The sequence below is a fragment of the Pipra filicauda genome, unplaced genomic scaffold (genome assembly GCF_003945595.2).
Source record: "Pipra filicauda isolate LSUMZ 115617 unplaced genomic scaffold, ASM394559v2 scaffold499_size419610_pilon, whole genome shotgun sequence".
Classification (NCBI taxonomy): Eukaryota; Metazoa; Chordata; class Aves; order Passeriformes; family Pipridae; genus Pipra; species Pipra filicauda.
In genome coordinates, this window is record NW_024104641.1 from 86,788 (window position 1) to 113,251 (window position 26,464).

Genomic DNA, 26,464 nt, shown 5'->3' on the forward strand with positions numbered 1-26,464 from the left:
GTACATATTAAATAATTAAATCTTTAGGGACCTATTCCCTGATGCAGCAGTTGTGCACTCATTAAATTGCCAGATAAGACGTATTTTCTATTAATTTATTTTTTGCTAAGAAAAAAGTTTCATTTTCTACTGATAATCCTGCCTCACCTAAATCAAGGATGGCCAACTTGGGGCTTTTAAGCCAGAGGCAGATACTCAGTGACTGAAATATGGCTCCCACAATGGAATCACAGAATCACAGAATCATTTACACTGCAAAAGACCACCAAGATCATCAAGACCAACCTTTGACCAACCACCACCTTGTCAACTAAACCACAGCACTAAGTGCCATGTCCAGTCATTTCTTGAACACCTCCATGGATGGTGACTCCACCACCTCTCTGGATAGCCCGTTCCCATGCATGACAACCCCTTCTGTGAAGAAATTCCTCCCCATGTCAAACCTGAACCTTCCCTGGTGCAGCTTGAGGCTATGGAGATACGTTGTATTGCTTCCAGCACACTGCTGATGTTAGGACTGCTTTTTTTATCAGTATCTCCATGTGGGAAGAAACTCTCAGGGGCTTCTGAGGCCAACAGCTTCCTCCAAGCTCTGAGACTTAGCTGGACACCTGGTCTCACCCAGCCCCACACTGGATGGGCACCCCGGGTTTGCTGTTTTCTGCCTGGGAGTTGCTTGTTGAAAAATCCCTCATCTCACCTGAGGTACTAAGTAGGGATTTGACATCTCCTGGACACTGGAAGTTGTTTTATTTGTTTTCTTTTTTCTTTTTTTTTTCTTTTGTAAGATGCATATGAAGCCAAGAGGTTTGAGCTCCTGTGATTTAGTTAATTACATTTTAGAAAGTGAAATCTGGTAAAAGTTGAATTATCCCACATTACTAAGAGTGAAAATAGATTTAGGCTTCAGCTGCAACATGAGCTTATATATGTGTGATAAAGACTATAGAGAAACTCTGTTAGAAGAAAGTTATTAAGAATGCTAAATCAAGTATAAGGAGAATTAGCCAACATTGTGAATGTAGTTGCCCATGCAACTTCAGTTTTGTCTTCTCCTGTGAATGCATTTCAGTACACTTCTAATAACAGTAATACATCTTATTTTTCTTTTCAGGGATTCCTACTCACATTCAGGTCACAGAATACACAGTGCTCACTTAATGAGCAGTTATTCAATATTTTGTTTTCTCATAATAAGTCAGCGTGTGACCCCACAACTCTACTTAATAGTGTTGAAACTCTGCTCTGGAATCAGAAATACTAATTTTCTCTTGGGCTGTCTTGTGATTCTGAGCACATTCCTAATATTACTTAGTAAATCTTTGCAACACCCATATGAGACAACTGAGTATTTTCACTCTGTTTTTGCAGGTGGACAGCTGAGGCACAAAGAGTTTGGTCATCAGGGATCCCTAGTTTTATGTCCTGAATTTCAGAAACAGAGGACCTGACTTTTATAAGTGGGTTGTTGTTCTTTTTCAATTGCACATATCTGAAGACATCTCCCATTGCTGTCAGCTGCAGCTCTGAGTGCTCAGCACTGCTCCAAATCAGACTCAAGGTGTCTGAAGTCAGATACTCAGAGATGCAGAACTTGTCACTAGGAATCAACCCACAAAAAGTACAGGCAGAATAACAGAGGAATTCAGCAGCAAAGGTGGGGCAGTGCTGTAGGGCAGCCAACAGATGGCTAACCCTGAGATCCTCTGTTCTCTTTTGCCAAGTCTCTGCCTCCTGCATTTTAACTTTCCAACTTCCAACTGCAAAAACTAGGACCAAGATTTTAGTGTAATCTCTTTATACCCCTGAGTTTCCTAAGCTTCAAATATCCAGATTTCCTACTAATGCTTTAAGTCTTCTGTAAGCTACTTTGTTTTACTTTGCAATCTTGCAACAGATATTTACGAGCCTTGTTCCAAACAGTGGCAGGGTGGTATTAGGAAATTTACAGAACTGTCCTAAGAAGTAAGATTTATATAGGCAGTAGCCTAGCAGGATTTTCAGAGAGCCTTGGTGCCTAATTCGCACTGGTTTCAACAGGATTAAGGCAAGTAGGCATTTGTCAAGATCCCACCATTCATTCCTTAAAACCTAGCCCTTCAATTCTTCTTTCAGTCAACTTTATATAGAACCACTAGAGCTAAAGCATAGGAATGTACACTAAAATGTTAATAATTCATAGTAAAGTTCTGTGAGAGTACAATCTGTAAAGCAGGCATCTTGGGGGAATGTGTTGTATTTTCTTCAGGCTTCAAAATAATTGCTTCTGCAACCAAAGCAATATACATGTGGAAACTTTTTTCTCTGCTTTGCACTGGGATCAAAATTTTAGTTACCTGAAAGCCTCAATAGGTGCAATTCTACATGAGTATTCCCAGATAATACTATGGATCATGCAGATCTCAAAACCTTAGTGTCCTCTTTGAGGGAGTACAGAAAGTGTTTGTACATTCGTAACTCAGTCTTCCTGGAAGGGATAAAATGACTCTTGTTGAATTTAATCTGCTTGAAAATATTCTCGATCTAGGGTTCATTTCTGATTTAATTTCGGTAGGGTTTAGTGAATTCATTATGCAAACTCACTTCAGGCAGTGAATTTCTTGCAAATTACTCACTTACTCCACTATGTTTATATATATATATGTGTGTGAATGTTTGTGACATGCAGTTTGTGACAGTTGTACAATATGATTTCCTCTCTCTGACTGAGAAGGAAGCAAAAGAAAGAATTAGTAAAAAAAATAAAAAGAAGTAATCCATCACATTCCTGGGAAAATTTCAGATAGATAATCATTCACTATGATGGAATTTGCATGATTTGTGTCTATTTTCATGACTGAGGGACCAGTTCATCTGAAAAGTAGAGTGTAATTAATTACATAATGTGGCCACATAAGGTAGACATTTTGCACACCATAATCTTTGTGTCGTTTGGGCAAACCTACAATTTACTTGACTCCAATGATGTGTCTTATGAAGGACTTAGTATTTTTAATGTTACTGGCTTAATAAATTGGACTGGCAAGAGCCAGCCTTGTTCTGATGCTTCCTGAAGAAGCAGGAATTATGTCTTCTTACCAAGAAATGGTGCTATATTTTTTGCGGTGCTAGAAGAAAGCAAGCTGGCTCCTGTAGTATCTGAATTGTTTTTCCTCCATAAACCTGTGTGCTCCCTGTGCCCTTTCTTATGTTTAGCACACTCCTGTTGTCTTGTCTCCCGTTGCTTGTTTTGTCGCTTTCTCTCCCACACCACAAGGGAGATCTCTCCCAAAGATGTAGAAATAGTAATGGTTGTCAACATTATAAATCCTTATGCATTTGGTTCTTCTTCCTTTATCCTGAAGCTCACCATTAGGACAATGGAAACTCTTGGAGAACCTCTGGAGAGTGTTTGACATTCTTCCAGTTCATCTTACATGTCCTAGCTGCTCCAACTTCTTAACATCCTCAGAAAACTCCTAAATATGCTGAATAGCATTTGGGGGAGGCTGCAGGAAATGGAGCAATCAGACTCAGGGCAGTGTTTAAAAATCTGTGTGGATTGCTAATTATCTATAGGACACTTGGCCATTCATAAGTTTCTCTAAGCTTTTTTTTTTTCCTTTTCTTTTCTTTCCCCCCTCTGAGCACTTAGCTATTTGCAGCTCCACCTATTTTCATGGCTGCAGCTTTTCCTACTGCCTTTGGGAGTCTGATCCACACATTGATTTATTTTTAGCTGTATTGCTAATTACTATTTTAGTAAGTACAGTGTTTCATTACATTATTCATTAAAGCTGGAGAGACATTTTAGTAATTTCTCAGTAGAACAAATGTAAATTCAGTAACCAAAGTAAGATCTCTGAGTAGGGCTTAAGAGGACTAGGAAGAGTGATCTGACAAAGAGGGATGGTATGACAGGTGAGAGCTATTGATATATGAAGGAGTGTTACTAAAAAAGCAGAAACAAGCTGATCTTGGCACAGATAAGATGCAGGGGGCTGGCCAAAACTCTAGGAGGAATTCTTTGGTTTATCAAAGGAATAAATTGCCAGAGAAACCCAGAGAATCATCTTCCAAAGACTGGTAAAAAACACTCTTGCACTGTGGGTTAAAGACAAACAAAAGCAGCCCTACTGCACTGTACGGGGTGGGCCTAAAGGACCCTGGCGATTTCCAGTTATTTCCTCTTCAGTGTGTGACAAAGCTGCACAATATGAATTCCTCTTACTAACAGAAGGGAAAACACTGCCCATTTTCTGGTGTTGGATAGTCTGTGCAAACTTCCCAGTACTTTCTGTCTGGCTTTGCGTAGGATCCTGAGGGAAGAAGATTCCTCTTCCAGAAACTCATAAGTCCTTCTCAAGATGAAAACTCTATTTTTGTATCACACCTGAAGCAGATCAGAAAAAAAAAATGGAAGGAGCTCTGCACACCTTGCTTGCCCAGCCTTGTCCTTATCAGGGGATCCTTTTTCCCTTGACTTCTCTACCAGGGGGCTGCTGAGTAAATCCCCCACAGGTAGGTCTCCAGGGGTGCCTGGATGTACAGTACAGTCCTGCTACAGATGCACCAGACACAGAGTCATCTAAACTGTGTGCCTGGGGAAAACACATCACAATGTGCAGTGCTTTGAGGATAATGACATGCTTCCTGATTGGGGAATGGAAAAAAGACAGAAAACTTTAGGACCAAGATGTTTAAAGCTTATTGAAGCCTTTTTTTAATAACAACTTTAAGATGGAAATCCCAAGGAGTGAAAAAATTGAAAGAAAAAACCAGTTGTCCTGCAGCAGGAAGATTAGGAGAAGATCTGGGTGACTATTTAGATGTGGCTGTGATATACTAGCCCTTTTAAGTGGCGGATCCAAACACTTGTGGCAGTTTTTCCCTAACACAGCTATTCAACATGTTCCCTTTGGCTGGGGGTCTTTATAGAACTAACTTAACAGGGTCCACAAAGAGCCTTTTGCAGCATGCACTGCAGGCTTGCCTCTCCCCTCTCTCTTTTTCTGTAGGGTTGAATACAGTAAAGGAGCAAAGTAGGAAACAAAATGGCTCAAAGCCACATGTGCATTTCCCATAGCTCAGTGCCAGTCTCTAGAATAAGTGATTAAGCCCTGGGGCTACTGGGTCTGTGTCCAGCTGCCTGTGGCCCCAAAGGATCTTTCCAATCAAAACCATGCCTGTACTCTGGTGACAACACTACCTGAAAGATGGGAGAGGGGTATGGCACAACATCATGTCTTTGACACTCTGCCACTCAGGAATCACAGCTGCAATCACAGGCCTGATTCATCAGTTTTACAGACTGTGGAAAGCACTGAGGTTACAGAAACTGGGCACGTTCTCAGGCACTCAAGCCCAGGCTCTTGGGTAAAAGAAGCTCTGTCATACAGGTCCCCTCTGGAGACCTTTCAGGTTCCAGCAGATATGTAACCTGTCTTTGAGGATGTTCTCATCCTGCACTGATAGGAGGAAATAGATAAGAATACAGCTTAAGTATTGCACAATGCTTTAGTTAGGCACACACCATGAATTTGAGGCTCTTTCAATGCTATAAATACAAATTCAATTAGGTTCATAGTCCTTCTGGAACTTAATGTATCCTCTTGCAAGTTGTGTGGAGCATCAGACCACAGAGGTTTTGTAAAATACATCTCTAGTAAAATGTCATTGAAATCAATGAAATTACGCTCCATTTTCATTATCTGACATTGCATTTGGCATTGGACTTCCAATAAGATCTCAGTACAACTGTTTGTTAACATCCATATCTTACTCGCTGCTTGTGGGGAATTCGTGATGTGCTGTCATTAGTCTATCAGCCACCTTGTAGAAGATCTGTGGAGCAAACATCAGCACCGATGGTACCACTGAAGTAAAGGTGGGTGGAGAGAATATCCAGGACAAGACAGAGGAAAACGTACATTTGGATGCATGAGGGCAGTCTCTGGGTCAGCTAAGCCCAGATGGGCATGAAGATCTGCAACACAAATCAATAAACTGAGTTTCTATGAAGATCAGAACCAGAACTCAACACCCTAATTCTCTGCCTCCAGCAGCAAGGCTGACTCCCTGTCCTAGCTGGACCTGATGGTAGCAGGGTCAGGAAATCCCATGGAGCAATAAGCAGAGCCAGTAGAGCCAATCCTGGCTGGTAAGGAGAGGCCATACGTACCACTGAGACCTGTTGAATCCATCAGAACTAGAAGCTGAGAAAAAGCCAGCTGTCCCAGTGAGGAGATAAGAGTCTATACCAATAGGTAGAAGCCTGTGCTATGGATTCCTGCTCTTTGCAGATACAAGATCCTGGTACACACAGAGTTCAGCTGCAGTGGGGATGTGGGATTGGTCTATCTGGAACAAAAGCTGAACAGGTTATGAGAGAGGATATCTTAGGTGGAGCTGTTTTAGAGCCAGTTTATCAAATTCCATAAACCCGCAATATTGTTTACCTGGGTTTTGCTGGGGGCAGCTCTGATGATTTGAAAGATTGTATGGTGCTACTTGGGGAATGGGGGAGCTGTTGGCTAAAGGTAGTTGTATGGGTTTAGGCTCTCTTTCAGGAGATTAGAAAAACAAAAGACGAAGGTCTTACCAGGAGGTTAACAGAACAGTAAGAAAGGCAGTATTTACTTTACTGGCCTTGCCAGATCCCAGTCAAGAATCCTGGTTGCTGCCTTCTTCAGTTCACCTTGTCATTTCAGGTGGGATATACACCCCAGTCCCTCCTGAAGTTTAACTGCTATATGTCACAGAGAGCATGCCCTGTGTTCCCATGGAGGGAATGGGGCTGGAGCAGGATGCAAGCTGCTGCTTCTTGTGCAAGTGATTCTGGAGACCCTGCATAAGCCTGGACTCCGGGGAGTCTCAGCAGCTGTCTGGCCTAGATCTCAGGGAAGTAAGTCAGCAGTAAATTAGCCTCTGTCCCTTGCCTGCAGATAGATCAAAAGCAAATGTGTCCAGCTCTCATGAGAGCAAACACTCTGAGCCACCAGAGGTTAATAACAATTCCCTGAAAAATTTTGTGGAGTCCAAAACTAAGCAAGCAAGGCAAAAAAAAAAAAAAAAAAAAAAAAAGAAAGAGAGTTGGAGAGAAAAGGTGGGGAGGGAGAGAGATTGATAATTCTGGGTTTTATTACCTGCTCTTGGTCAACAGACCATGAGATTCAGAGTCTGAATGTACTACTTCAATATAATCCACATAGCAGCAACCTTCCTTTTCCAAACTGACCCAGACCAACCACACAGTTCGAGCTTAAATAAAATTTCTCTTCAGTCCAGTGACATCCAAGGTTGCATTTCTGTCTAAGCATATCTGCATCAGAAATCACATATTTGAATAGAGTCTTCTAATCAAAGCATAGTTCAAAGGAAATTTTTCACCTGTTCCTTTTGCTTAATTCCTTCAATGCAAGCTGTATTGGGAGTAGATATATGCTGTTAGCTTGGATACCTTCCCTAGGCTTTGATCCCTTTATCTGAATGCCTGCTGTCTGGCTCCTTCTGGAGTGACACACGTATTTCCCTCCAAAACGGAGACTGGCACAACTGACAGTACAGTTTGCACCAGGATCCAAGCTCAAGTTAGAGCACAGATGTTGATTGTGCCAAACACCCAAGATCTTCAACACAGTCCACAAAGACCTTGTGCTCTCACTGCCCTCGTACCCCAGAATATGCACACACCCTGTAGCAGCGTCAAGGTAGTAGATGACACCACGGTGAACCACCAACTTGACAGAAACATAGTGACAAACAGAATGGAGAGTCACAAAGTGGGTGAGGGGAGTATAATGAATTTATTGAGAAGGCACACTGGAAATATCTAAATAGGTGTACCTTAGATTATCTTCTCAAGTCTCTGTACATGAGCGAATAACATCCATCCATCCATCTGCCTGACCATCATTATCTTATTCCATAAAATATAGGGGAAATTTCCGATACGTGAGAGGATCTTGCAGAGAAAAGGGTGGAAACTCCACTGTTGGAGGATTTGAAACTGGAGAGCTGAAATCCTGCTAGTTATACCCTGGGGAACAATACTGCATAGGTCTTCAGAGGGATGAATTAACCTTTTCTTTCTCAAGGGTGTTTTAACCACCATCACTATAGTCATCCTGGGAAAAAAAGGAACTCTGTTTGTTTCCTCACCTTGCAGACAGGTTGTGCTGACAGGTGCCATCCTCTAGCCAGGTGTCTTCACACCATTTAACTGGGTTAAAAAAAGCTGTTCTCTGTGTTAAATTGCTTCCTCACTTCACAAGGCGTGAAAACCTTTTCTCTCTCTCACGTGTCCATGCTTCACTCCTTCTGGGGAGACAGCTGGTCTTTTTTATGCTCCTTAAGTGCTGTCTCTGAGACAAATCAGGTCATGTAGAGCCAGGCCCACAAAAGACACTGAGGTGACTCAATCCTTGCAAATCAATGGGAGTTGGGCGCTTAAACTTCTTTGTGAGTCTGGGCCCAAGTGACCTTGAATAACATCAGTGTGAACACACATTGTGCTCTAGTGAGGAATAGAGCATGGGCTGAGATGCACCTTAACCCCACAAATAGCACAGGTGATTAGTCGATTCAATGCTAGTTCACCTAAGTAACTGAAGGAAAGATTTCCACACGTACCTTAGCGTAGGTGTCATGAGAAAGGAATAACTTTGGGCCCCTATATCTTTGCATATGGAGAACACAGCTTGTTTGTTTGTTTTCTTAATAGTTGGATATCATTTTTCCCTTGGGTTGTGAAGCGAATTATTGATAACTGTCAGTGGTCTAATGGATGTCCAGGCTCTGGCCAGTATTGATGCTTTCTCTGGTGAAAGATGTGTAAGTCCTACACCTGGGTTCGTAGCACACAGCTTTCAGAATACTGGGAGATAGCAATGTGTATCGAAGGGCTCTGGGATTCAGTGTCACGTTCAAGAGGAGTTCCTAACTAATGACAGAAAAGAGCAGGATACCAGGGTGCTGGCTGATGGTATAGCAGCCTGGTCCTAGGATGAACATTAAGGAAGTTGATACATGCTGTGCACTGGAGGGCAGAGAAACACCAGGTAAAGGAGAGCTATAGAGAGGGGCAGAGGAGGCCATATAATATTCAAAGACCTTTTAATGGAACAGCAAATTCTTTTTTGGTCTCTCCCTCCCAGCATTCAAAATATAAAAACTATATGTTCATTTTTCCAAGGCCAGGCAATGAGGTACACCATGAGAGACAAGTGGAAAAATGTCGATCAAGGACCAAAGCACTCAGTCCCCTCCTTTCTTTGCCTATATGTGGCTGCAAACCACATGGAACATCTGGAAAACACCTAGTTTCTCCATTTCTCCTTTCCTGAAATACCAGCATGTGAGACATTTAAGAGGATCTGGACATTATAGTAACACTTTCTTAATTGTTTGCCATAATCTGACCCCCCTGTAAGCTGTGAGTTTGGAGACAAAAGGTGAAAAGGTGGCCAGAGATTACAAATCTTCTTGTGGTCATGGCTCCAGGAAATTTCTACATTTCTGGTACCTAAAAACTTACCTCGGCCCTACCTGTGTCTTAAACATTAATTTCTTATCTCCCACTCTCTCAACTATGTGATAGCAAGGAAAATCTCACTTACAGGAACAGTCTGCCTGGGAAGGGATGTCCTAGAAACCTGGAGGTGTGGCAGACAAGCAGATGGAGATGGTGAGAGGATCATCCCTCTAGGACTAGAAAAATGCTGTGGGCTGTGTAGATTGAGACATAAAAGCCTAACAGTGTGTTTCATAAAAGCAAAGCTTTGCACAGTGTCTTCAGTGGGTATGTGAAGATGGTCCAAATAAAAAAATGGACATTTGACCATGTGTGTCTTTTTATATATCCATTTAGCTCTGTATCCACTAACCTCAGTGATTTCCAGTCCTTCTGCCATTATAGGATCTATGATTTATTGCACATTACGTGAAACAGAGGACATTTGTTTTGTGTAAAATGGCAATACATTGCATGTACTCTTACAATATCATGAATATGTCAATATTAAGTATTATTATGAGTTTACTTTACATATAAGTGTGTAAATGAAGGGGGGATGTGATGGAATGCTAATATGTGAAACCTATCCTTGCCAGACCTGGTTCCTATCTGGGAACTCTAGATTCCATACAAACACTAGTAATAATAGTCACTTTATTCTAGCCACAATTCTACAATCGAGATGTCATATACGCATGGATGATAGATAAGACAGACAGATTCCTTATTTTCCACTGACATGCTTTTGAATTCATCCTTGCAGAGCTGACTCACCCTTTTAGCCTTCCAAGGAAGACAAATTGCTTTCCAGGAGCTTCGCTGTATACAGGTTATTTTCGAGCACTTCCTTAATTAAGGTTTATCTGCTGTGCACGTAATCCACAGATAAAAAGCCCTTGGTTTTTCTTTTGTGCGAGCAGAAGTTTTCCCCCGAACGACCTGTTTCTCACCCAACCCATTGTTATACAACATGACACACATACTGTATGGATACCCTGTCCTACCCCAGAAGTAGCTGCAGGCCAGTAGCCTGAAAAAAAGTCATTTTTCATGACTGGGATGCTTTCCTGTGGAAGGACTGAATAGAAATGGGATTCCTGAGGACCCAGTTGGCACAAACGATTAGCACATTTCTTTCATCCATGATCTTGAACTCCACCTCTGCCCTAGTCTCATGTTTCTTATTTTTGTGTCTGAAATTATGCCGAAAGCACCCTGTTGGAAATACATTTTGCAGTTGCAAAACTTGGGATCTGGCAAGGACTCAAACAGATGTCATCTCAACTGGAATAAGAGGACAATGATGTAATTGGAATAGCAGAGGAGCCTTTTAACTCTGTCGTGCTTTAGGTGCAGGTGAGAAGTTTTAGTCTGACCTCTCTTGGCAGAAGTGCTCCCCCATTGCCTGCCAGGTCAAGGGCTGGCTGGCAGGTCACAGCTCTCTTGTGAGCGCTGCTCCCTTGCTGCCCCCATTGCCTCCTGCTAGCAATGGGGAGGAGATAAGCCTTCACAGGGCTACATAGCCCAGGTAACAGGATAACTCCTCTGAAGTCATAGAGTCGGACATGCAGCAGACCAGAATTCCCAATAGCTGTCCTTGGTTGGTGAAAGAGGTATGTGGGACCTTAAAGCAACAAGGCCAGTGGCAAGAGAGATTTCCCTTCAAGTGGCGAGAGACGTCTCCCTTCAGTCAATGGTTTTCATCTTTGTCTAGGGATTAACAATTTTGTCATATTCTCTCATGGTTTTGCAGGAATTAGGCATGGAGACTGGAACTTCAGGGTCTTGTAGTTATGTCTAAATTGTCTTTCCAGCCTCCCAATATTGTGTGCTGCTTGAGACTAGCCACAGTCCTTAGGGAGAGAAAGTCAAAGCTAGCACATCTAAGTGTTATACAGTGCTATAAAGGAGTACCTACTCTATCTTCACGTTGCTGTGGCTACGGTGTAGTGCCAGGATACTCAAGATCTCCTTAAACTAGCTAGTTCAGGTATTAGGTTAGGTTGCCACAGCAACACAGGACTTACTGCAATCTGCAAACTTGTCTAAGGAACAAGATGGATGAGCCTTTGTGAGCTCTGCAGTTGGATAGTTTAAAGGTACTTCCAATTTGTTTCCAACCCCCTTGTGCTGAAGTAGTCTGAAAAGTTTACCCCATATGCTGAATAACACAGTGTCGAGTTAGCTATGCAAGAAAAAATATGAATACATGAATGGTTACAGCATGCTAGGGTCTGCATCGTCTTTGCACATAACCTTCACCTGCTCTCTGACAAGCTGAGACAAACATGAAAGATGACTTTCCATACAGTGTCACTGAATGCACTTTGGGAAGGGTAGACATAATGCTCAGATGGGCCCCTGTGGTTGGTGCAACAACCATTTTGCCCCTGGGCATGGTCAGGAGCACGAGAACTCCTTGTGCAGAATGCGGCATATTGATCTGTTACCTATTCATTCACAGGCTTACACCCACTGCAGAAGCACCTGGTCTCACTCTCAGACTTCCTGCTGTGTACAGACCCTCTGCATCTGTGGGGCAGCTCTTTTCCTTGATGATTTGAGACTGCTCATTCCCTGGCCACCCTACCCACTCCAGGAATGATGGGCACCAGTGGGGTGGGGGATCCTGTGCTCACTGGGGACCCAGGGGAGGTAGTGAGTACCACGTCTGGCATGCCAGTGGACAACTGTTTGGTTCACTGGCACAGCTTTGCTCACACGTGTGTGCCTGACCCTACCTTGTGCTGTGGAAATGACCTTTTCCATTCTGTTTCCCAGGGGTTGTTGCCAGTGTAGCCAGTCCTCTCTCCCGCTCTCCACAGACATGAAGTTTGCAGTGGTGTATGTGAATGTTGCAGTGGCTTCTTCTCCCTTCTTCCTGCCTCACATTTATTTAATGTACTTATAGGCTGTCCTCTCTCTCTGCTCTTCTGCTCCGGAGCCTTTCCCCAGATGGCACATCTTAGTTGCAGTGGCCAGGGCAGTGGTTCCCTCTTCCCATCCAGAGTAAACCTTCTATCTTTGTCAGCCAGCTTGTTTTCTTTGTTTTCTTACTTGAACCAGTGTTGGAAAACAGGTGCAGACAGCAAACAGGCCAGTGGCTCTGCTTCCAAGTAGGTCTTTTGAATGCTTCCCAATGGGAATATTAATAGAACAGTGTCCTTTTATCAATATGCAGCTGAGATGTTACTTGCCCAAGGGCTGCTAAATTATTGGGGTGAAGAATGGTATGTCCTGTAGATTCAGTGGAGGTTTATAAGCTGAGCATTATCTCTCTGCAGCAGACCAGCATAAGGCACAGGCTCTGTTTTGGTCCCATTTAAAACTCTAATGCATGATTTAAGTCTAAAAAACATGGGGAATGCCTGTTCTTTGTTACAAGGCTGAATTTCACCCAATAGTCATAGAAATAATAATAGTCTGCTGAAATTGGAAAGGCTGATATTAATCTGCCTATTAATCCTTCAGTGAAACCATGAGCGGAGAGCAAAGGCAAAGTGCTTGGAGTGCTTGCAGGCAGGGTGTTTATGAGGAGTATATCCTGTGAATATCTGTGTGTGTCTGACAGCACATAACTGCAGTGGGGAGGGCAGCAATACTGTTCTCTGTTGGCAGTCCTGAGCCAAAAAGCTATAAAAGACAAAGCACTTGGTGTCATTAGAGTCACACACCTGTGAAACAAGGTGTCATTAAAAAGAAACACAGAAGGCAAAGGTGGATTTGGAAGGACTGTGAAAATCCCCCTTGGGAGAGTGTTCTGAAAATGATTAGGGGAAGAAATTGGTGTATTTCAAAATGGATGGGAAAACAAATCATGGGAATAGAGACAACCCATCTGGTGCAAGCATTTCCACACAGCCAAGATGCTCTCAGCATTGCTGACGGAGATGATGAGGTGATTTAAATTTTACAAACCTCTGGCCGGAGGTTTGGCTGGAGACCTAAGTCTGTCCAGCCTTAGCATGAAATCAGAGCCACCTGGCTCCAAACCCATACTAAATGGAAAGGCTGCTTTGAAACTTGTCACAGGTTAGCAGGAGGGGAAGGTGGGACATTCCCAATAAAATCAGTGATACATCTGGAGAAATCTTATCTCCCTTTTTCTCCTCTGCCCTCCTCCCTTGTTCTTCTTCAAAGGTTGAAAAAAATGAGGACGGAGACCAAAAGATCGAGCAAGATGGCATCAAACCAGAAGATAAAGCTCATAAGGCAGCCACCAAAATCCAGGCCAGCTTCCGCGGACACATAACAAGGAAAAAGCTCAAGGGGGAGAAGAAGGGAGATGCCCCAGCATCTGAGACTGATGCTGCCGACAAGAAGGAGGAAGGCCCTGCTGGTGGAGCAGCCGAGAACAAAGAAAGCGAGGCTCCCACTGCCACAGAAGCAGCCGCCGCTGACAGTGCCCAGCTGGAGGAGGGCAGCAAAGACAGCAGCGCGCCAGCAGAGGAGAAAAAAGGGGATGGAGCCGCTGACACGGCCTCAGAGCAGCCAGCCCCACAGGCTGCCACTCCTGCTGCATCCTCAGAGGAAAAGCCCACTGCTGCCACTGCCCCCGAAAGGGAAAGTGCCACTAAAGCTTCCACTGATAACTCGCCGTCCTTGAAGGCTGACGAAGCCCAAGACAAAGAGGAGCCTAAACAAGCCGACGTGCCTGCTGCTGACACCACTGCCACCACCACCCCTGCTGCAGAGGATGCTACTGCCAAGGCAACAGCGCAACCCCAAATGGAGACAGTGGAGAGCAGCCAAACCGAAGAGAAGACAGGTGAGTGAATGCCTCGCTGGGGAATGGGCCTCTTCAGAAATGGATACCTCCCTTGGTCTGCTGGGGATGCAAAGTTGGCCAGCAAGAGCTGGTGCAGGGATTAGACTGAGAGTTAACAAGGGAATTCCCTTGCTGGGTTTTAGGGGTGGTGGGAGATTAATTTTCTTGCTTAACACCCTCTTCCTTACTTCCTGTCAGCTTTTGGAAATATTGCACCTCCTGACAAAGTTCCTGTTCCTTTAGATAGAGGTGCCATCCAGGCCTTTTTTTCATGGTGGCAGGAGAGTGTCAGCCAGCTGGGAGGCTTGGAGGAACTGGAGAGAGCTCCCCAAGCTCTGCATATGCTAAAAATAGTGATGAGCTCAGACGGCTCCAGTGGGGCAGCAAAACAACCCGAGCTGATACCAGCTCACCGGAGGCTTCTAACTTGAGCTGAAAATCTCACAAGACCACATCTCTCTCATACTGCAGGAGGCCATTTAGCCTTGCTGGTGGAATGGTCAAGAAGGAGTCAAAAGAGTCTTTCTTCCATCTGCTTGTGAATGGGTGATATTCTTAGTAGAACCACCTTCTAGTCACTAACATCATTTTATCAGCAGTGCTTATGGTTTCATCCACATCAATCCCTCGAGCCTCTCTGCTCGGAGAGGCCCATGACAGCCATGCTTGCATGAAGCTTTTAGACGTGTCAGCTGGTTCAGACTCATATAGTAAGAGGATCAGGTGGGGAAAGGGAAGTAAAGGCCCTGACAGCTCAGTGAGTGAGGACAGAAGAGAGGGTTGAATGCCAAGAGTCACTCTAGGAGGTGTTTTCAACTCTTTCCCCTTAGAAGGGGTGAAAAGTTCCAAGAGGCAAAAATGGGCATTTTTGACAGAGGTATATTGTTTACAAACCATAAAGAAGAGTTTGTTTTGAATTGTAATACTGAGCTGGGCAGAAAATGAATCAAAGAACTGAGAATATTTTTCTTTCTTGTTCTTTGCTTTCCTTATTTTGTCAAAGAAAAATAACATAAACAACAAAAAAAAAAAGGTTAGATTGGGTAGACACCGCATGAAAATCAGTTAAGAGGCACTGCCAAGCAAGACTGACCTCCACATTTATGAAACACTCAGTTGTACAGGAAATTCTGCATTCATTAGCTTTTTGGGGGAAAATGTAGCATAGCATCTTGATATTCATAAACAGCCTGATGTAAATTTTAGAGAGCCTCAGCATCCAGTCTTGTACTTATTGATGTTTCTCCATAATTTCATTTGGTCCACTACTTCTCCTCCACAAATTACAACTCCCACTCTCTAATTAGACTTTCAAGCTTCATAGCTAACCCAGGGCTTCCGGCTACTGTATTCCTGCTCAACAAAGTGGAGACATAGGAAAGAACAGATATCCAAAAGGACAGATTAAGTACTGGGAGAGGAACTCATGCAGAACATTTATGATTTAAGGTATGGGCAAGGGGAGCAGCCTTCAAGAATGTGAGTCTAAACTGATTATACACAACTACAAAGAGTTGTTGGTTTTACCTCTGCTCATTATAAGTTCCTAGAAATAAGCCTTGAAATGCATTGTCCCTGTTGGCTTTTTGGTCTTCAGGTCTCCAGCTCTTTGTTCTTACTTTGTGTGATAAGTTGAGTGGAAACATAAATGTCATGTCATTTGTGAAATATAATTTGGAATGCTGCATGCTGTACTTGTGTTGGTTTTATACTTGCCAAAGGTATAAACATCAATGGCAAAACCAGAACAGAGTGAATCAGTGTTTTGGGGTCCTCTGTACAGAGGATAATGAATGTTAATTACCTTTTATTTAAGGCTTAGGGTTGCCTTATTCCTAAACAGGAATGATTCTGCTTTGAGTTAACATTCCATTTTTACTCAGATTAATCTGCTCTAATTGATAGAAGTAGGAAAATTATAGTAGCAGGCTACTTCATTTGCTTAATTTTACCTGTTTTGAGTTGCCACTCATCAAAGAATGGTTTATTTCTATGCAGTGTTCTGAATAATTTACAGATATCTTCCCCATGCTCTTGTTGGCTTTAACATCATTTGAAGTGGCCAACCATTCATGGCCACATTATTTGAAGTGGCCATTTAAATGTATGATTTATTATGCATTTGCACATGATACTATTACTTATGTAAATATCTATCCAACAGAATAAGTTGGAAAATCTACAATCAAATATATATTTAAAAATGAGTTTTCAGTGGTTGAGTGTTAAAGACCAGTATCTGCATCTATTTATACTTATTCAGTATGCATGCAGTAATACTCAAGCTTAGCAATGTTTGCAGAAAGCAAACAGGAAAGGTGTGTGGCCAGAGTCAAGCTGATAGCCTCTTTAAAATGTTAATGAATATAGATTTTTTTCCTGAATTCCTATTCCAGTATGATATCAGCCTTCCAGTCACAAACCCGAACAGCTGGCTAAGTGTCCCCAGAGTCATTCAGGAAAGAAATGCAAAAAGATTAGATAGTCTTCTTGTCCATCTCCCTGAGGATGCAGGGCTGTGCTCTGCAATAACTCTACAGCACAGCGTTCACAATAGTAAGAAGCTGCTACTTCCTTAAAGAATATTCCTCTAAAGAGTATCATCACGTTACAAAAGTACCACAGACAGGAAATATTTCCTTACAGAAAACCTGTGTTTTCTTTTTTACTATCTTCATCCTATTACTCCCTCTCATCTCTTTAAATCTCTCTGTTTCTCTCTTGGTACTTACTCTTTCCATAGACTTAAAGACATTTGCCGTGTCTTGACCTTTCTCCCAGACATCCCCCAGCAAATGCAGCACTGGTAGTTGCTGGCATGGCTGTGATGGTCATTCATGAAAGAGGGAGGGCTACCAAACTTCTGCCACTCCAGCACTCCTGCAGCCCGGGGACAGATCCTCTTTCAGCTTCAACAGTCCCCTTGGCTTTCAAAGGTCATCTCTTATCATTTCTGTGATAGAAGACTGGCACAGTAGTATGCAGTGTCAGGCTGCCAAAAATAAATCAAATTGGCTCCTAGCCAATGTCATCAGTTGGCTGGTTGCCATGGCATGGTTGGCTGCTACTACCGTGAGGTGTGCCGACCGTGCTACTTCTGTGCAGCGACGTTCACCTGCCTTGAATTTTACTACAGTGGCTGTATTGTGTTATCTGTGAATACATTCCCCAGTGCAGGCATGAGCAAAAGGCAAGGGCATTTAATTTATATCCAGAAGAAATTTTTGCCTTTGTCTAAGGGCTGGATGAAAAAAAAGAGAGGAAGCAGGGAGAGGAATAACTAGCCTGATAAAGACAAGCACAGTTTTAAATGCTTAATATTTAATGTTTCTGAAATGAGGGAGAGATGGAGTGGTTCCTTGTACCAGCAAGTAGTTCCCTTGACAGGGTTCAGCTCTCCTTGTTATTCAGTTCCACGTACTCTATCTGTTGGTAATGGCTTAGGAAATGGCTTCAAGCAACTGTCCTGTATCCAGTATTAGTTGGTCTGGAACCACAGGCATTTCCAGTTGTATGGTAGGGCAGTTTCTAAGCAATCCTCAATGTACCAAAAAGTATATGGAAAAAACAGATGAATTCCAACCTGGGTAAGGCATGAAAAGAGTCAGTGGGCTTTCTTCAGTGGCAATGAAGGATTGATGCAAGAAGGACAATCTCTTAAACCTCTTCACAGTTTTTGGTGGATGAATAGCATGGTAAAAAGTTGTCTTCTCATCTGAGCTTCCTTGTCTTAAGTTTATAGGTTTTCTTGTTATGATCCAACCTTTGCCTCTTTGTGTTGGTATTATGCTTAGAGAGGCTTGCTGATATGCCAATCTACCCAACAGGATAAAATTCAAATGTGGTAGGGAGGAATTTATACATTGCATATGGATGAGGAAGTGAGACTTATCTAAATCTAGGTTTCATTGGCTTAAATCCAGAGAGTCTCCATCAAAGTTACCAGAAAGAGTCTATGTTAGCGCAGCTTTGAAGTGAGATCAGCGTTCAGCATAGCAGACTATGGAAGAAGATGGGCTACTATGTACTTTACGGGGAGGAGAGGAGGTGAATGTCACACAATGTTCAATTCTCTTTGTACTTTCACAAGTTTTCGAGTTTCACCTCCAAATTTGGCTGGCTCTTACATCAAAAGCACTCTCATTTTGTCAGGTAAGAATACAACAAAGCCCAGGAACGTGAAAGAGTAAATTGTGCCTAAGGAAATAAAAGGATCTTCTTTTGTTGGGAAATGAAGAAGAATGCTTTTTCCTGGTTGATGAAATAGCTTTACAGTGGAGAAGCTTCACAGCTGAAATGAAAATCAGCCAGGTGACAATTGCTTTGCATATAAGCAGACCAGCAGTTCCCCCCGGGGTCCTGTATCCTGCAAGCAAGGAGCACTGGGAGGCACAATCTTCACTTCATTTCCTCAGAGGAAACAAGTCCCTATGGATCCTTTTTCATGGTTTAAAATTGAATCAGTTCTTTGTTTTCAGTTCAGTCACCATATTGGTGAAAGGACAATACTTGCTGCACTTAGGGAGCACTGGCTGTATAAAGACACTGTCTATTGTCTTGTACCAGCTAGAAGGTACAGCCTAAGCAAGAGGATTGCAGTTGTATGACTTGGAATTTCAGTCTTGGTCCATGGGTAGCTGGCATGAGGCAGAACAACCTCTCTGACATTCCTGTTTCATGGAAGCTTATCTCTGCTGCTGCACCTGGCAGCCAAGGAAAGCAATGCAAATACAGTAGTCTTCCCATGACTGCCCCAGAGGGAACAAATCTAAGCAAGGATGCCAGCATTTTCTTGTCTGCAGTACTACTCCAGCAACAAAGTAGGAATATAAATACAATTTAGATTACTTGACACATGCTGGAGTATGAGGTGTATGTCTAGTCCTCAGTTGCTCTGAAATTTTTAATCATTGCATTGTGTCTACATGGGTATAAGCATTGTGTAGGTATTTCACAACCAGGTTTGCATTGGTGCAAATAGCCATGTGAGGGGCAGGGTCAGAAAAGTGGACTGTCACAATTTTCCTACACACAGCATGCTACGGGTGCAGGATTTCCTCCTCTGTTGCAGTGAAATACTGTCTCTTGTCCCATGTGTGTCTCAGGTCTGCTGCTTCCTAATGAGATGCAGCTTGCCCCATATAGGTGGGAACTGTACTAGTGGGCTAGTGGTGAAGCAGCACTTGACCTCTTTTAATAAAATCTTAGGTGACACTAAGCATATTTACTGATGAAAAGGTGTGGGCTGACTCTGGATAAGGCCTCTTGAGGAAAGAAGGTTAACCACTCTTTTGTACCAAAGAGGTAACAGTTCTTTTAGAGCCTCAGTAAGAAATACATGGGCACTCAAGGCTGGTTTACTGGGTTATTTTGAGAAGGGTGCAAATTACAGAAAGGGCGACAGCAGTCTTTCATCCCTTATGATGCTGGGAACTGCAGCTGTTGCAGTATCAGACAGGGCCCTCCTCACTGATCATGGCATGCTGCACAGAGTTCCTGTTCATGGAGAGGGTTGGCCAGCCTCACTATTTTTCGCATCTTTATGGTATTCTTCCAACAGAACAAAGATATCAGCCTTGAGCCTATACAAATCTGAACTTTCTAGATGATATATCAAGGTTTGCACTCTTACACATCTTCATAGGAAGGACCTCCTATGAGCCATACATACAGATGATATTGTTCAGGGCAGTGCATACTAATGTCATGGTATGTGCTCATGTATGGTAGTCACTCATGCTAACATGTGGCTCTCTACAGCCGAGACCAATGGTTAAACTCCACCTAGATTTTGCTCAAAATCACTCTCTCATTACAAGGTTTTTCACGGAGGCTCACTGCATCTGCAGTCAGATCATCTTCAGAAAATGCTCTGAAATCTCTACATGGGAGGAATGCTTTCTGCCATAAATGACAACTAAAATTTCTCCTGAGAAAGGCTCAAATAGCAGACCAGTGAATAGTCTATACAGACAATGAAATTTAGGTGGTGACTGTTTGCTGTATCTGCCAAAAGTGCTCTGCACTACTGCCAGTGTCATCTCTTTACACTAGGATCAAGTAGGCTGAACTTTTCAGATAGATATAAGCTTGCAGAGTATCAGCTGGGATTTACAGCTCCAAGGAGCAGAACTTTAAAAGTAGCAGTACTGACTCCGTAGTACAGATGGCTGCCAAGTGCAGAGGAAAAGGATTTGGAAAGTTCACCAGGTCAGCACAATCAGATTAGTTAAACATTCCTCAAGAGCTGTGTAATACGTGCATTAATACTGGATTATCAATGCCAGTGCAGTGATCACTTCCAATCTCCATGGAAATTCCATGGACTCTGGCAAGGTGAAGTTGTACTCGCAAGGATCCATGCAAATAACTGGTAGAGAAACATACAAGTTGCCAAGCCAGGTCAGACCTAACATCCATTTATTGTATTTCTCACAGTAGCTAGCAAGAAATACTGCGATGGGCAGATCTGGGGTAAACTGCCTCTCTACTACTAGGGCTCATCACTGTCCTCTACTGTCTAGGATTTGGTTTAACAGGTAAAGCATGATGTGTTCTCTCTTTTGATGCTAATATAAATGCAGCGTTATATCACGTGTGTATATATATATATATATATATACACACACACATATATATATAGTATCTGATTGACTAAGTGTCAGCAGCTTCCCCAAGTCCAACCAACTGTACAATGCCCATAAAGTTCTGTGACAAATTGGCCACCACTGCCTTAAATATCTTTCTGTACTTGTGCCACGTCACAGAAAGAGCAAAAGCTTCTGATAGCCCTACTTTATGTAATTGATTATTGTATATATAGCATCATATAATATGCATTTATGCACAGAGGGCATGGTACCATAGCTCTTGCTGTTCATCTCTTTCATGGAGAAAACAAAAGCAGTGCTTTCAATTGCTTTTTTATATGAAATTACTCCCATGCTTTTTAGGATCTTTGTTGCTTTTCTCTGCACTCCCTTTAAATCTGTGAATCTCCTTTATGAGATGGAGTGACAGATACTGTTCACACTAGTCCAGAAAAGGCTGTACTTCTATCCACTTATTTCCAGGAAAGCAATATTTCTTTCTTTTTCCTTCTCATCCCACTTGTTATGCACAGCAACATCTTTGCCTTTTGAAGACAGCTACCCAATGAGCACTGATGACTGCAGTGACTTGGGAGTTCTCCTCTTTGTAAAGACACTGCCGAAATATTTTATTCAGCCATATGATGATCTGTGAGACTGGGGAGTGGCCAAGAGAGCCAAGGAAAATGTAAGCAGTGACAGAAGGCTTACAAGTCAAGCCACTGGCATCAGCTCTGTGGAATAGTTTCCACCTCCAGTTCTGGACCTCCAATAGACCTGTGAAAGACCATATTACAGCTGAATTTGAACAGGTCTCTAGACATAAGTTATTTCTCAACAGTACACTCATGCTGCAAGCTTGACTTAAAGAAGGGCTTCCTTATTCCCTAGCTTTCCTATCTGTTTGTGTTAAATGTCTTTCAGGCAGAAAATAGAGGAGACACTTTAAAATAAGGTGTGTGGGAAACCCAAATGATGGAGAGTACTATTATCATGTGCTTAGCTGTTCTCTGAAGGAGAGTCCAGTCTGGTTTTGTGGGTTACCAGAATTGCGGCTTTCTTCCTAGTTCTGTATTCCCTGCTAAAGGCTCCTTTTACATGTCCTTTAGCTCTAATGGCCTGTACCATGTAAAGAGCCTTAGCTGTATCATCACCAAATGTGAATGTGATCTGTGGAAATGGTTCTTTTTTCTTTCTGTGTCCTTAGTTACATCAGTGTCAGCATGGGACACTGGAACAGAACGGAAGATCTCAGCTGAGGTCCTGGCAGTCAGGAGTCCCTGTTGGACACCTGCCCTTTGCAGGGCTGAGAGTAGTCAGGAAAAGAACTATGGAAAGCTGGACAGTGTCCAGAGATGTAAAGGAAAATGTTCTTCCCCTAATCACTGGAAAAGTGAGACTCAATGCTTCATGCAAATAAGTCTTAGATAAAGGTCATAAGGTCCCAATTATCCACTGTTCAAAGAACCACACACTTTCCAGCTGTACCTTGAGGCAACAGCAAATGAGTCCTCTTTTCATTATGAAAGAAAGCAGAAGGTGGAAGACACTATTCAACCTCTCCATCTTCCTTCAGCAAAACACTGTAATTGGGAATGCTATTAAAGATAACCGGATATTACCTGTAACCTACAGGGGTTAATGAAGAAGAAAATCTCTCTGACATTTGGACAATGCTAAAGTGGTGCATAGCTGACAATGCATGTACTGGGAAAGGGATAGGAGAGCAGCAGCAAGAGCTGTGACCATTATGAAGAGGATTTCCCAGACTTTGACAAAGCTGTCTTAGCAGCTGTGAAGAAATATTTCAAGGACCTTGATAACCATTTGACTTGATAACCATTTGAAGAGATGGAACATGGAATAAGGTAGAAGTAATTTAAAGTTGGGGTGGTGGCAAGTACTTTTAAAAAGTACTTTTTAACTGGAGGCATGCGTTGATTTGGAAATGACAAAAGCCTCTAAGAGGGAGGTGTGAATGAAAGCTTGTGTAGACTAGTTCCGTAACTAGGCCCATAACTAGGCCCATAACTAGGTCTATAACTCCATAATTTGTAGTTTTCAAATGATTATAGGACTCCATTCCCTTACTGGTTGTGGGCTTAGAAATGAAAGGATGTGTATTCCAGCTTAGACATCCTGTGTTACCTACTCTACTTATGTGAGGCTAGGATTTCACCTGTGATTTCAGGATCGGTGTCATAAGTAATTCAGGGTAATCTTCAGTCATCAGTGCTGAAACAAGGGATATGCCAAAGGAGACCAAGCTCTGGGATGGAGCCTGCCCCACTGCACTTCAGAAAGATGTGTGAGTTGAAGGAGTCTGTGGTCTTATTCTTAGATCTGCTCACAAATGGTCTCACATATGTTTCTTCCCCTGGAAGGGACTCAGTGCAATATTGTTATATTGGTCTTCTGCTTTCCCTTGTTGTCAGAAGAGATGAAAATCCCCCACATCAGAGGGTTGCTGTGAGTTTACCTTCAGTAAGGCTGCTGTAATTTATAGGAGCAGCAATTCTGTCTGGCCCTTTGTCTGCATTCTCAGTCCGTTACTCAATTGGTACACCAGAGATCCAGATGGTGGAAGAAAGTAATTTCTTTATTGCCAAACACTGAGTATGGAGTGTCACCTAGATCTTGCAACTCTGTGCCACACCTGCTCCATCCTGCATCTGTCCCATGGAACAGCTCCTGTGTTTAGCATGGACATTCAGGGTGCTGCAGGTTTGCAAGAAGTGAGACTGGTGGGTGTTTGGAAGATGCCTCAGTAGTGCAAACAGTTTCGGCGCATGCCTTTAAGCTTATCTTTGGGGTTGAAGGTATGTTGCCACAAAGCCATCCCAACACTGCCGCCATGGCTTCGTTGGGAAGACTTACCAGTGTGGCCAAACATGGTGCCAGGCACAGGGACTAAACTTGACATGGTGCAACCTCTCCCAGACACACCTGAGGCTCACCAGGAAGGCAGGGGGAAGAAATGCACAGCACTGCTGCTGAGCAGCAGACTTTGGTCTCAAGAGACACTAACCTAGCACTGTTCACTGCACTCAACAAAGAGACAGAAAGTGAGAAAGAAAACGTGTCTTTTTCCCTCAAGGTAGAAAACGTTCTTCATGGCTGAAGACAAATGACTGTTAGAAAGATGAAGTCACTGATTTTTACATCAGAGAAGGAGAAAATTCCAGACACTCCTAACTGATGTAGCATACAACTACTTCTTGTCCTCATTTTCCAGAAAAACACATACACATGGTTCTCCCAAACAGAGGAGTAAAGTCTTGTTGCAGTTCAAATCACAACCACACAGGGCTTCTGAGTCTGCTGGACTGGAATTTTTTTGTGAAACTCTTTTTTTTCATTAAAGAACCCTTTAATTTTTCAAATGTAAACATAATATACCAGTACCAGGAATTATGGGATTTGTAGATTAAAGCAGTAAGAGCAACCTTTACGTGCTTTTAAAGTAGCTAGCATGTCAGGGTTGGGTACTCCCTCAATGGGACAGAAGACAAGGTGGGGCCATGCCTTATGCTAGGAAGCTAAAATCCATTGGGCTGCTGGACAAAGTTTCCCCTGATCCCTCCTGCTGGAGCTATTCAACTTTGTATAAATTATTTATTATTTGCTGGAGCCAGGACATGGAGTTTGGTCTCCCCTATTCCAGATAAGTGCATTCACCACTAGTCTACAGAGTCCATGTTTTCCTCTGGCCCAATGAATATTTAATGACTTATGGAAGTGGAACAGCTCCATCAGGAGAGGAAGAGTAAGAGAGACATGTTCATTCATGTGGATATCTCACAACATTGCTCTGTGACCAGCAGGCAAGACCCAAGCCAAGGACCTTGGTAGCAAATAAAATCAGCTGGAGGACCAGGGGAGACAATATGAGCACGAAACACTGGGGTGCCACTTCCTACGTCTCAGTGCCGTTTCAGAGCAATTTCAGAGCAGCTCAGGCCTGGTGAGTTCATGTATCGTACAAGGCCCTCTTCTTGTGACTGCAACTGTCAAAATGATGGTGCCCAAGCCTAAAGTATGGGCTGTTCCACCTTGGCCAAAAACTTAGAAACTCTGCAAGTGGGACCTGTGGTAACTCACAGTCTCTGTGGACCTGTGCAGAGCTAAGCTTCATGGCAGACTTTGGCTAAGCAGTGAGATAGTGAAGGAGCAGCTGCTGCTTGGCCCTACAGCTGAGCCAGGGCTACCTTGGCTGGAAGTGTTAGCAAGGGACAGGCAAAGCAGTGCTGAAATGCCTTTTGATGAGGGAGAGAAGCTGTGTTTTTGTAGAGTAGCTCAGCAAAGGGCCATCTTAGCCGCCTGGATACTTTTTCTGCCATAGAGGGCAGTACTGAGGAGCTTCAACTTTGCTGTTGACAATCCAGACACACCTGCAGAGGTGATGCAAGCTGGCCATGGCACAGCTGGCTCTGCTTGGGGCATTGGGCTGCCTCTCTGTGCCCCTAGGAGGTCTCTCCAGCATTTGCAGCTGTCCCACTGAATGCTCTCGTGTCAAGGCCGAATTCATTAACCGCCTGATTGAGTTGTTATTGTGAAAAGCCAATTAAACCGAGATGGCTACTGTGGGACAGTCACATTGGTTCGCTTGGTGCAGCGCTAAGAGAATTCAAAGACTGGGAAGTCCCTCTCAAACTGGGAGAAATGGCTCTAAAAACCGGTTAAAAAAAAAAGGGGGGGGGCAAATAAAAACCCCAACGAAAACCCCCAAGAGCCCCCAAAAAACAAAAAACAAAACAAAACAAAAAAACCACCACCAGACCACCCAACTTGCCAGATTTGAATTAAAATCAGAATTACTGATGCTAGCTGCTGCCACCTTCACAGGGAAGAGTGGTGCTGGCAATAAGAGCACTCATGAACAGTTTTGCAGGTAGCTCCTTGCTTCCCTCATGGTGTGCAGCTTGGCTCTCTGAAGATGACTAGTGCCTGGCTCAGGGCTGCTCTACACTTCCTTTCCCCTAGAGGTGACCACTTACCGAGCAAGCATCACCACACAGCCCAACCTCCCATCTGAAGTCAAACTGTGACTTTTTTACCTCCCAACCCTTAAGCTTTCTCATGGGTACCCCAAGGGATGAGGCTACAAACTGAGGAGGATCTGGCCTTTGCAGGATGATCTGGTGAAAGTGTCCACCTGCCCATCCAGTTTTGCAGGGCAGGTGCTGTGACCCCTAATCTTTCTGTCTGTGGAGGGCTGTGATTAAACAGTCCCAGACAGGGGATTTCTAGAAGATAGGAGGGTTGTTCTGCACCAGTAATGCCACTTTGTGTTGTCTTGAAGTGGGGATTTCCCCACAAGTGCTCTTAGTTCAAAATGCCTCTCCATGTGTCTGGGCTCTCAAATCTCCTCCTGTTGAAATGAAAAGCAAAGGCTCCCAGGAGCTTCACTGGGTACAGCATGAAGCCTGAACTGCCTTCTAGAAAGCGGTGTCAGTGTTTCAGTGCCCATTCTGCATAAAACACATTTGGGATTCTAAGGGTGTGCACACCAGCTGTGCTTTTGAGAAATATTAGTAATATCTTTGATGCAAAGAGCTGGTGTTGTTGATGTTGCAACTGCTGTAGACAGTTATCAAGAAGACGGCTGTG

The 26,464-nt window shown here is 43.3% G+C and overlaps 1 protein-coding gene across 1 annotated transcript in view; it reads left to right on the forward strand.

Moving 5' to 3' along the window:
- GAP43 (growth associated protein 43) overlaps nucleotides 1–26,464 on the forward strand; it is a 58,524-nt gene that overhangs the window by 15,902 nt on the left and 16,158 nt on the right. Inside the window, exon 2 of the mRNA XM_027742846.2 lies at nucleotides 13,637–14,264. Within this exon, the coding sequence (XP_027598647.1) occupies nucleotides 13,637–14,264 (628 nt within the window). The remainder of the gene's footprint in view (nucleotides 1–13,636; nucleotides 14,265–26,464) is intronic.